At 40.4% G+C, this 13,035-nt stretch overlaps 1 protein-coding gene across 10 annotated transcripts in view; it reads left to right on the top strand.

Annotated features, from left to right (window-relative positions):
* The window catches only part of LOC148878611 (putative triglyceride lipase), a 198,070-nt gene that overhangs the window by 17,022 nt on the left and 168,013 nt on the right, over positions 1-13,035 (top strand). For 6 of the 10 annotated variants that reach the window (XM_088957305.1, XM_088957282.1, XM_088957296.1 and 3 more), the window contains exon 6: positions 3,565-3,646. The exons of 2 other annotated variants lie outside the window; for them this stretch is intronic. In XM_088957305.1, the coding sequence (XP_088813431.1) occupies positions 3,565-3,646 (82 nt within the window). Of the gene's footprint in view, positions 1-3,564; positions 3,647-7,809; positions 8,108-13,035 lie in introns of those variants that run through there. 2 more of the 10 variants (XM_088957337.1, XM_088957327.1) reach the window with 1 other exon arrangement.

The following is a 13,035-nucleotide window of genomic DNA, read 5'->3' as shown; positions in this document are numbered from 1 at the left end:
TATCATATCCCTTCCGTGGGTGGGTACAGATATTTCTTGTTATTTGTTGATGACCATACCTGTTTTTCTTGGGTTTATCTTATGCGTTCACGAGATGAGGTACCTTCCCTGATCCAAAACTTTCACCAAATGATCCTAACCCAGTTTGATACCAAGATCAAAGTTCTCAGATCTGATAACGCAAATGAATACTTTACTAAATCATTGACATCTTATCTTTTTCATCATGGGGTTATCCACCAGAGCTCTTGCCCTCATACACCTCAGTAGAATGGAGTTGCCGAAAGGAAGAATAGACACATTTTGGAAGTGGCTAGAAGTCTCATGTTTACTTTCAATGTTCCTATCCGCTTCTGGGGTGATGCTATCCTCATGGCGGTATATCTTATTAATCGGGTTCCTTCCCGGGTCCTTGATATGAGATCTCCTTTTTCCCTTCTACACCCTCGTGAGGACTTGCTTTCTATTCCTCTTAAGACATTCAGTTGTACCTGCTTTGTTCCGCTTCTCGGACCCCATCACTCCAAATTCGAACCCAAAGTCTCCAAATGCATCTTCCTTGGTTATGCACAAATTCAAAAGGGTTATTGCTGCTATGATCCTGTCTTAGGGAGGAAGTTTGTCTCCATGGATGTCACTTTCTTTGAGGGGACACCCTATTATCCTCGGGTTTCCCCTCAGCGGGATAGCAGTGAGAGTGGGGGTTTGAGTCCTTGTCTTCACGGGGAGAGCAGTGAGAGTGGGGCTGTTCCTTTACCTATTCCATTGGGAGATGAGAGCTGCAATGGTGAGGGTGTTCAGAGGGATCCGGAGTTGAGGGAGAGCTGCAATGGTGAGGGTGGTCAGAGGGATCAGGAGTTGATGGTCTATCACAGGCGGTGTAGGCAGGTTGATCCTGATCATTAGCAGTCCATGCCAGCTCCAATCTCATCTGCAGCTCCAGGTTCAGGTACTACAGTCCCAGGGCCCACAGGGACTTCCTCTATTGTTGCCATTTCACCTCCTACAGATGATTTTGACCTTCCGATTGCAGTCCCTAAAGGGAAACGACATTGTACCACATCTACAACCCACTGTATTTCTCATTTTTTATCCTATGATCGCCTATCTCCTACCTACAGGTCCTACCTTAGTTCCACTTCCAATGTCCCTATTCCAAGAACAGTGCAAGAAGCTCTATCCGTCCCGGAATGGAAAGATGCATTGCAAGTTGAGATGGATGCCCTGTTGAAAAACAACAACACCTGAGAGGTAGTTGATCTGCCCAAAAGAAAGAAACCAGCTGGATGTAGATGGGTATTTATGGTGAAGCATAATGCAGATGGATCTATTGAGAGGTATAAAGCTCGGCAAGTTGCAAGAGGGTTTACACAAGACTTATGGCATAGATTACTTGGAGACCTTTGCCCCGGTAGCCAAGATGACCACTATTCGAGTCCTATTATCCCTTGCAGCAAGTCACACTTGGCCTTTATACCAAATGGACGTGAAAATGCTTTTCTGAATGGAGATCTGCAGGAAGAAGTTTACATGCGTTTGCCTCCTGGATTCTATGATTCAGAAATAGGTAAGAAGGTCTGCCGGCTCAACAAGGCTTTGTATGGTTTGAAACAGTCACCTAGGGCTTGGTTCGATAGATTCAGACTAGCCATTGTGAAGTTTGGTTATGTACAGGTCCAGTCAGATCATACTCTATTCATCAAGAGGGTGGAGTCCTCCTTGACACTACCAGCAGTATATGTTGATGATATTGTGGTCAGAGGGAATGATAGCCATGAGATTGAGTCCCTTAAACAACTCCATCAAGAAATTGGAAAGTTAGGTGTCAAGCTTGCAGATACACAAATTGAACAGAACCACAAGATTAGTGGAGAGAGTGGGGAGCTTCTTGAAGACAAAGTTATGTTCCAGCAATTGGTAGGAAAGCTCCTATATCTCTGCCGCACTCGGCCAAATATTACTTATGCTGTTAGTGTTGTCAGTCAGTACATGCATTCTCCTAGAACCACACATCTTCTTGCGGCAGAAAGAATCTTAGCTTACTTGAAGAGATGCTCGGGTAGGGGTATATTGTTCAAGAACAACAACCACGTGAAGGTGGAGGTCTATACGGATGTTGATTGGCCTGGGAGTGTTGATGACAGAAGGTCTACTTTAGGATATTGTGCCCTTGTGGGAGGAAACCTTGTCTCCTGGAGAAGTAAGAAACAAAGTGGTCTCCCGGTCAAGTGCTAAAGCAGAATACAAGTCCATGGCCAACGGAGTGGCTGAAATCCTATGGCTAAGATTTCTTCTTGAGGAGTTGGGTATTGAGGATGAGAAACCCCTGATGCTGTATTGTGATAATCAAACAGCCATTAATATAGCACATAATCCGGTGCAGCATGACAGAACCAAACGCATTGAAATCGACCACCATTTTGTACGAGAGAGGGTCTCATCTCAAGAAGTATGCCTCCCTTACATCACATCCAGTATGCAACTAGTAGACATCCTCACTAAAGCCGTATCAAGAAAGAAGCTAGAAGCGGATCTATCCAAGTTGGGAATGATGAACATTTACTCCCAACTTGAGGGGGAGTGTAGAGAACATTGATGTGGGCCCCACAGCTGTGGTCCCACTCTGTCCGTAAGGTAGAATGTATCTAGTCATAGCTGATGGTCAATTTATTATTCTGTTATTCTGTTATTCTGTTATTTACTTTTCAGTTTTATATTGTTATGTGCTATGATGTAAACACCAAGGGCAGATGTGTCATTTCACGTAACTAGCATAACATATAAACATTAAATTGAAGTGGCGGCGGCAGAACATTGAGATTCTGTTCTTCTCAAAACCTGTGTTCTACTGCTCTCTCACCACTCTTTCTCCTCTTTCTTCTTCACTTTCTCTTCTCTTCGAACCTGAAGTTTCTCAGTGATCAAGACTGATCACCTACAATCTGTATACAGGCCCACAAACAAACGAAATACAGAGACAACATATCCCCTGCTGATTCACAAACAGCACCACAGGACTACTACTGCTACGATCTGTCACTCGCAACAAGCCTTGGTATAGACCATCGACTGAAACAGATTTAAAAACTTTATAAAAACAGCCTTTCTACAAATACCAATTCTCTATTCATATCTATAAAGAATATCCTTGGTGTTACAACTGAGGAAAAAAATAAGGAAGAGAAGGACCTTCTACCTTTGGTCAGTCCGGGGGGATTAAGATTTGTCTCCTCTTTTAGATCATATGAGCAGGAAAAGAAGTTAAAAAAAGGAGTTGATCAGATCTCCTGCTCTAATACCATGAAAGCAACCTAGGGAGAAGTGTAAGAGAGAAAGAAGAGGGAAAAGACAAACAAATGGAAGGCAAAAAGTGAGCGTTCTGGCTCCCTCTCCTTATTTTATAATATTGAACATAACAAGAGGTGAAAGGACTAGAGTAGCCTTATGTCACTAGTAACACATATTACAACACTAATAAATGGGTGAATTGGTGCAGCTGTGACATATGTGAGCCAACTTTATTGTTTATTGCAAAGCTTATTTCTGATTGTTCTTTCAACTCAGGTTGCAGCTTGGGATGCAAACCTTGTAACCCCACATAAACGCATGGGTAATGCTGGCATTAGCTTGGAGTCCCTTTGTGATGGTAATATTCTATTCTATTTTATTTTGTTGATTGAAAACCATAAAAGAGCATAAATTCGGGCACCTTCCCATCAACCAACATGCATGGCTAGTTATAATTTGTGAGGAATATGAGTTGCTGACTCTAGACAAGAGAAGTTACAAATTGCACAACTATTTTTCATGTTAATCATTTATTTATTGATTCAAGGTTGGTTCTTGCTTGAGGACACCTTAAGAATGACCATCTCCTTGAGGAACAACTACTCATGCTTGTGGTTGTTCTCTTTAGGTATGCAAACAGATCGGATCGGATTCAAATTAGGGTATATCTGAATCTAATATTGATTCAAATTCAAATCCAACAAGGATGTCGGATATCCGAATCAGATCCGATCTGATTTGATTTTTAAAAAATTAGTAAATTATTGAAAAGAAAAGAAGATATAACAGTTTAAATAAAGAAAAACAAAAAATACAAGTATTTTTTCAACTATTTTCATGATTCATCATATAAATACATGTTTTTTATAAAAAATAGATAATATAAAATTTACAAAAATGCAATATAAATAACATATTTATAAATAAATAAATACAATATATATATACGTTATATTTGATAGAATCCTTTCAGATCAGATGGGGGGATCCAAATTTGATCCGATTTTTAATCGGATCCTATTATGCGATCTGATCCAATCCGAAAAACTGAAATGGGGATATCCGAATCTGACAAAAATAGGATCGGATCGGATTGGATCCATTTTCCCCCTAGTTCTCTTGTGTTTACCTCTATATAATTCTCTTATGTATAGATGCTCTATCAGAGAAGATTGTATGCATTCTCCCAATTCTTCCACGGTGTATTTCATAACTACATCCATAACCAATTTATTGTCGCAAAAACTCTTGGCTTCCAGATTATGCCAATGGTTTGCATTTCCCCAAATTTAGCAAAAAATATCAAATTTTCACTTCCCTTGGGGAAATGAAATTCTACTTGATATAAATTTCTCCTAATGTATTTCTGCTATTAAAAAATTTTCAATATATCTGTTGACAGTGTAATTAATGGGCTGTGGGCTTTTTGGGCCTTAATTTTGTGTTATTTTTCTTAGTTATGTTCTTTCTTTTATTAGTTGTTGGTCCTTAGCCCACAAGTTTATTATCGTTAGGTTGTGACCGCCCTATTAACTTATAGGCTCCAATCATTTGAAACATTTATTCTCTCACTTTTGCACTAAATGAGCCAGTAAAACATCAGACAAACAAATACTAATAAAAAATATGGTAAATATATTTCTTAGGGTTGAGTATGTCAGGTTGGGTAAGTGTTAGGATTGAGGGTTCACAACCTCAGGTTGGGGTTGGCCTCAACCTGATCTAATCTGGCCTGACTCGCACACCTACTAATGTATAGGAAAGAAAAAAGCACCAGAAAAATACAAGACCACCACCGATATATTCAAAGATATCATACCCACCATTGATTTCTGATCCCAATTCAAGATTATTATTCAATCAATCTAGAGATATGAACAGAATATTTTTTTGATAATTGAAAATGATTTTTTCATTGATCAAGTGCAATAAAACTTTACAAGGATCCCTTGGTGAGGCACGAGATGTAGCCTCCCCTAAACATTACAAGTGATCAGAAATAAAGATTACAAGGCTGCCCAAAATAAACGATCCCTAATAGATCCCTGTTTAGCAAGATATTCAGTGAAGGCATTTGCCTCCCTCCACCCACCCACTGATATCTACAAGTTATGTGCCTTGTTAATCATTTGACTTTTTTGATGTGATCCCTATAACTCCAAACAACTGAGTCTGGATTTGACAGCCACCCCACAATCACCTTAGAATCCCCTTAAATTATAGATTCTCCCCTCCTAGTTGATTAGCAATTTGAATTCCTTGTACTGCAATTAACAACTCATCTCTTGTAGAGTCCCCTATCCCTACCAGGCCTTAGAATAAGGATATGATATTGCCATTCTCATTCCTCTGTACTCCTCTAATTCTAGATATGATTCAGATCTAGAAACCTTCTAATGTGATTAGGAGAAAGCTAACCTAATCTGCAGATAAGATAAGGGTTTATCCTTATCACCTAAAGAGAGGGCTGATCCAAATATGATTTGGATAAGTAGCTCCTAATTGGATGAGGAGCCGATCTTTTAGGTTAACAAAGGAAGGAGGGGGCGATAGCCTTTAGAGGTATGAGATATTCACATCCTCTTGAGTGCTGAAATCACAGAAGAAAGAAATAAGCATCCCTGTAGAATTATTTTTGCCATCTCCTTGTTCTTGCTGCCCCTGTTTGCCAGTTCGATCTCCAGTTGTGGAAGAAGTCAAGATTTGATCTTGACATCTGTTCTTTGAGAAAGAATTGATAGGAAGCAGTGTTCATGTGCCATCCTGCTGATTATTGCGAAGGACAGAGTTCTTGGAGAAGAACACTACTGATTCTGCTCCATCCTACACTGTGCCATCTTCAGTGGGAGCAGTCTTTGGATCTTTCCTTGGGCGTGAACGCCTTCGTTGGGGGATACTATTTCTCTGTATCAGGTATAATTCTCTCCTACTCCTTTTGGTTTAGATCTGGTTCAGTTTATGGTTCAAGAATGATCATTGAAAATATGATTTTTTAAATAGGGAATGCGATTCCCAGTTGAAGGGAGAGAATTTTTTGAAATTTGCCCCTTATTCTGCAATCTTTCGGCGTCCATACGATGGATCTCTCATCCCTTCAGTGGTATCAGAGCCAGGTTCAAATCTTGGATCAATTTGTTTCAGATCTGAACCTGCGCAAATGGGCAGAAGGCGTTCTACCCGATTTGCGCAAATATGGGTTTTGGGAAATTTGTTCCCAAAATTAATGGGCGAATAATCTGAAATTAATTTTATATAAATCTGATTATTATTTAGAACTGTTCTTTATGATTTTCTTGATTTATGGGTTGTTCGTACAAGAGGAGATCGAAATCTTGATTTGCGCAGGGAACCTGCGATTTTGCAGATTATGGATTGCTTTATTACATTTGGTCTGTAAAATAATTTTTTTTTTATTTTTATTTTTAGACTGAATGTATAAGTATTCGATCTGATGTAATTATGATGTAATTATTAATAGAAATTAGGATTTCTATTTATTTTAATTTTGGATCGAAGATGGCGGCGCAGAAAATGAGATTTCTCAGAGAAGGAGATTTCGCAGATGGGAGAATTACAATCTGCGATTTGTAGTTTATGAAACTGCAAACTGTGATCTAACCTCTGTTTTGCAGGATGGATTGTGCGAATAACCCTGTTTGACTGATTCTTGATTTTCTTTTGTCAGTATTTAATTTCAGATTATTTTATTGAATTAAAGATTTAATTAAAGATTAAACCCTAGACTCATTCGAACCAAGATTGGCTCAAACTGTTTGGACCGAATCTATGGTTTAATCAAGGCTGAAAGTCAGCCCTAATTTTCTCACTATTGGGCCCCCCACACACCTCATCAAGAGGTTACATGCGGAACCCTAGCCGATTTAGGCCCACCGAAATCTGACTATATGAAAGTTAGTGGGAGCCACTTTGGTTTGACCTATATCAAACTAAGGCGTAATTAACTGTTCCCTCTAGCTAATATGAGTGCATGTGATAGGGAGATTCATATGATGAACTCTCTAAAGGCCTTCCATCATTAGCATGAAGATGGGTCGTTCAGTAATGAGGAAACGCACTAGGAAATGGGCTTGTCTGAGTGTTTCATAAGATTATAGGGGCGTCGTAGACTGATGTGGGAGGGACTTCACCAGAAAATGGGAACTCTCTCACGGTACCTTGGCGTTCACGAATATGATGGGTAAGCACTCACTGGACTGAAAGGTTTACCTGAAAACGATTCTAAACATTGTCTGACAGAGGCCAAAGGGAAAACTCATATGATGAGTGGATATGATCCTTCACAGAAAGGTGGTGGGGTTATGCAGTTGAAACAGTTGGCTCCATGCATCCTATGTGATTTCCCACATTTTCAGAGACAACCCGTAGTCTCTATCACTGAGAAAGGAGGAAAATCTCAGAGATGAATAAATGGAAATGGAACGTAGATTAAAATCCATGTCTATGAAATGAACATGAATCAAATATGGTTATGGACTGATGTTTGCTCTTTTATCAGAAAATGACAAACGGATCATTTGCAAAACTACTTGATGAATTATAACATGAACAAGTTGAATGTCAGTTTGTAAAGCTCAACAATATGTTGCAAAGAGCTGAAAACTGATTAGAAAGGATGAGCCTGTAACTATGCTTGTTGAAGCTAGCAAGACTGGCAAGAGAAAGAGGAAGCAAAGAAGCTTCAGAAGAAAGCCACTAAGGGAAAGAAGCAGAAGAAAGACAATATCGGATGCCTGCCACTTCTGCAAGAAGACCGGCCACTGGAAAAGGAACTGTCCTGCCTACCTGGAATCCAAGAAAGGTATTTTCGAAACTTGTGTTATAGAAACCAATTTATTGGTAGTTTTTGCGTCCTGGTGTATTGACTCCGGGCTTCAACTCATGCGTGTAACTCACTGTAGGGGTTCAAGGTAAGTAGAAGGCTGAGTGAAGGAGAAGTCACACTCTACTTAGGGACTACTGCAATTATTGCAGCCGCGGCCATAGGAACCGTGGAGTAACTTTATAGAGAATGAACTATTGTATTGAAAGGTTGTTTTTATGTACAAAATTCAAGGAGAAATTTGATTTCTGTCTCAAAACTGTGTGTAGATGGTTATTCTGTTTTATTTAGTAATACGATTATTATTAAAAGAAATAACAGACTCATCGCATATGGGGAATTGAAGAACGGTCTCTATGTTTTCATCCTTCTCTAGAAACTAACATAACCGAAACTACGTCGGCTGAAATCCCCAAGAAGAGGGCCCGTGATACAGTTAATCCCACGTGTCTGTGGCATTACTGACTTGGCCACATCGGTGTTGACCGAATCACAAGGTTGGTAAATAATGGTTCTTTGGATTTTCTAACTGTAGAAGATCTTCCCACCTGTGAGCCTTACCTACAAGGCAAGATGACGAAATGGCCATTTAATGGTAAGTCTGATAAAAGTACAGGCACACTTGAGGTGGCGAGTATCTCTCTGACAAATTCAGGGACTACTTAAAGGAAAATGGGATAGTATCAGAATTAGCTCATCCTGCTACACCACAATTTAACGATGTTTCAGAGAGGAGGAATAGGACCTTATTGGATATGGTCTGGTCGCTTCTCATACACTCAGAGTTACCCACATCCTTTTGGAGTTATGCATTAGAGACTGCGATTTACATGCTGAATCGGGTTCCAACCAAATCGATTCCGAATACTCCATATGAACTTTGGACCGGAAAGAAACCAACTGTCAGACACTTGAAGATTTGGGGTTGTCCTACACACGTTAAAAGAGCAAGTGTAGACAAGTTATCATCCAAGACCAGTCATTTCCTATTTGTAGGTTACCCAAAAGGCTCTATAGGTTACCTATTTTATGACCCAAGTCAGCAGAAAATGTTCTGCAGTGGAAATGCACAATTCTTGGAAACCAATTACATCTTGGACACCCATCGTCACGAAGTTGTTCTTGATGAGGGGAGCACTTTCTCTGATGGGGATGCACTCTCTCTGATTGGGGGTGCACTCTCTCTGATGGGAACCAAGATTGCCGGCAACCGATTTCAATTGTTGAGATTTGATTTGCAAAATGTATTTTATATACGGATATAAAAGTATATATATCTTATGGTTTCAAATTGTTTGCAAAAGGTTTTAATTCCCGGGATCCATGTGAGTAAAGAGTGCAACACTGTTCCTTGCAGCCAAGAGAGAAGTCCTCTATTGTCGGGCAGTGTATGATCTTTATGGGCTGAGAGGTTAAGTGTAAAACCATTGAGGGTAATACTTGATGGGCTAATCTTGCATTTGCCCACAGTCCCTGGGTGTTACAAGGTGGTTTGGCCGAGGGACCACTTAGGGTAAGTGTTGGGCCCATAGAGCCCATTTGATGGGTTTTAGGGGGTGCATTGTCCATAACAATGTATTCGGCCAGGCCTTGTAATTGTAGAGAAGATGGGTCGAATGGCCCATAAGCTGTTATTGTATATTATCTTTATGTTTTCTCTGTAATTGGCCTTATTCTGGGCCCATACTTTTCTATGTTCATTTTTTGTAATTTCTTGTCCAAATAAGGACTTCTCTTGTAATTACTAAAAGATTAACTTAATAAAAGAGTATTAGAGTGTTAGATGGAGGTTAAGTTCGAACTCCTCATCCTCTAACTCTCCTTGTCGCAACTCTCTCTCTCTCTCCTTTCTAATTTTCTCTAATATTCTCTTGTTAGTTTTTTTGGTTTTCTAGCACACTTCCATACTTGTAGGACTGTTTTTCAATTTGGTATCAGAGCGGGTCATTGCTTGGCATGTCCCACATGTGGTTCTAGTTCAGCCAACTAAATGAGGAGGTTCTAGGGTTGAATGTTTACAGTCATTCGCCTGGTTCTTGGAGGTCATTGGAGGGTGCCCAAGTTTCTATACACTTGGAGAAGGGTTCGGTGACCGGGAAGAATCAGAGAGCAAGCTTTTTAGCCTGATTTGAAATCAGAGAAAGGGATTTCGAAGTTAGCTCAGAGAGCAAAGTGTTCGGCTTGGTTTGAAGTTCAAACCAGAGATACTGTATGTTGTTTTCTCAGTTCTTTGCTGAGTTATTTTGTTATTTGGGAGGATTGTTAAAGCATTCAAAGCACACCACCATTCGGCCCACTGTTGCTGGACTGATTCTACTCAGAAATTTCGGGGTTATTTTGGAAGTGTGGTTCGGCTGTTATTGGACTTCCAAACTGCTGAAAACTGATCTAAATTAAGTGGTACAAGCCTCTACTTTAGTTCAGCTACTTCTTGGACCTATACGGAGTGTTCTTGAAGTGATTCCTACTTGTTAACAGTGGAGTGTTGACTGTTGTATACATAGTGTTTGTTGTTGACAGTTGTTTATGTATTCAGGTTTAGTACCATAAGGGTACTGTTGTAATTTCTTCTCTGTTTATATTGTTCGACTGTACTAGTATAAATAATAAAATCATTCTTTTGCCCCCTATGTTCTCGAGGGCTTTCAGTCACTCGACTCACCTCTCTTCTCTCTTCTACTCTCCTCTCTTCATTTGCTCTTGATCAACATGGTATCTTAGCAAGTCGTCCAGGCCTGAAGGGTGGTGTTAAGCTAACTACTGTTGCATCCAGTGCTGTCTCCAATCAAACTCCTAATCTGGTGAAGTCAGTTCGACCCAGAAGTTATAGTCTTTTCATCTTCCAGCCCAAAAATTGCTCCTCCTGTCTGCTCAATTGTAGAAAGACTATTGTTTGCAGTTCGTAGAGGGTGTTCTGTCTTCAGAAAGGCTAGCATTTGAAACCAAAAGAAGTATTGCTCATCTTCTGTTCGGTTGCCTATTGTTTGAGGATTCGTAGAAGGAGCTCTGGTTTACAGTCAAGGAGTTCTAGTTTACTATAAGGGAGACTATCATCTGAAACTAAAAGAGGTACTATCATCTTTTTCTGTTCGGATGCCTATTGTTTGATGAACTGTTTGATGACTGTTCGGCTACCCTACTGTTGTCTGTTCGACTGATGAACTGTTCGGCTGCTCTACTGTTAAGCGACTGTATTCCTTATAACAGTAACTGTATTCAAACCTTTTTTGTTGGTATTGTGGACTGTTGATGGTCTGTTTTAGCCAACTAATTGTCTGCTCAACATTGATCTTATTAATTGACGGTTTGGCTACCCTATTGATCTCCTTGACTGGTTAGCTATCAGCCCTACTAAGTAGGTCATTCAAACATGTTCTTGTACTGCAATAGCAGTGTGTAGACTTGTTTCAGTGAAACTGTAGGTCAGAAGGACCTGTTCTTGTACTGCAATAGCGGTGCTTTTTCTTTTGTTCTCAGTGAAACCGGTGGTCAGAAGGACCTATCTCTGAAATAGTCTTGTACGGCTGTACCTTTTTGGTTGCTGTTTCAACTTTTTATTTAGATATCATGGGCAGTGAAAATTCAGCCACATCTGGAGTTTCCTCAATGCTGAATGAAATGGGTGGGGGTGACCTATCCTTTCCTATGGCTGTTGTCCCTCTTGATGGTATAAATTACCTGGAGTGGTCAAGAGGGATCAAATTATGCATCACTGCAAGGGGAATATAGGCTATATTAATGGGAGGATAAAAGAACCATCCTCCGGGAGTGTTGAATATGATAGATGGAATCAGGAGAACAGTATTGTTATGTCCTGGCTCTCGGTTTCCATGCAACCTCTGTTAGACAGTTTTGTATGCCCTTAGTTTCAATCAAAATGATGTACTTTATGAGTTTATTGTAAATGAATAAAAGTGCATATTTGATTCATGTTCCCTTGGTATGTTTCTGTGTAATACCCTTAAACTGGACACTTATTGAGACTCATGTTAGTTTAGAATGTTCACAGCTAGTGGGTCGGTCTGGGGAGACCTATCCTGACAAGGCTGACACTGTGGTGCCACCAAGTTGGTTGGGGTGGCTTGTCTCAGCTGCCGGGTTGAGACCCTAGGCACATACAGTGTAGGATTAATTGAATCTTTGAACAGGACCAGATTTCCATTATTGCCCTGGACCTTGGAGATTGATGGGCAAAATTGGAAAGTTATACTCGACCCTAGACTCGATTATGATATTGCACTAGGTGTAGGATTGGGCTGTCTTTGATGTACCAATCAGTGAGATCCTTAGCGGGGGTCAAAACCTGGGTATGTTGGGACAGTCTGAGAATTCATCTGAGTGGGTGATCATAGTGACAGGATCAGCCCCTTTGTCGGACAAAGGTAATGATTGGGGATGCACTCTCACTGATGGAAACCAAGACTGCCGGCAGCCGATTTCAATCGTTGAGATTTGTTTTGCAAAATATATTTTATATGAGATATAAAAGTATATATTATGGTTTTGAAATGATTTGCAAAAGGTTTTAATTCCCGGGATCCATATAAGTGGAGAGTGCAACACTGTTCCTTGTAGTCGAGGGAGAGGTCTATCTTGTCGGGCAGTGTATGATCATTATGGGCTGAGAGGTTAAGTGTAAGACCATTGAGGATAATACCTGATGGGCTAATCTTGCATCTGCCCACAGTCTCTGGGTGTTACAAGGTGGTTTGGCCCAGGGACCACTTAGGGTAAGTGTTGGGCCCATAGAGACCATGAGATGGTTTTCAGGGGGTGCACTGTCCATAACAGTGTATTCGGCCAGGCCTTGTAACAAAGGCTGGGCCGAACCATGTGGATGATGTGTAGATCAATGTTAGGGTCCCACGCCATACAAGGATGCCCAACTGGGTAGCAGTTTGGAAGAC

The sequence above is a fragment of the Nelumbo lutea genome, chromosome 1 (assembly GCF_056320005.1).
Source record: "Nelumbo lutea isolate HS-2025 chromosome 1, American lotus-T2T, whole genome shotgun sequence".
Lineage (NCBI taxonomy): Eukaryota > Viridiplantae > Streptophyta > Magnoliopsida > Proteales > Nelumbonaceae > Nelumbo > Nelumbo lutea.
The sequence above is the reverse complement of the archived record's forward strand: the minus strand, read 5'-3'. Positions and strand labels throughout refer to the sequence as shown.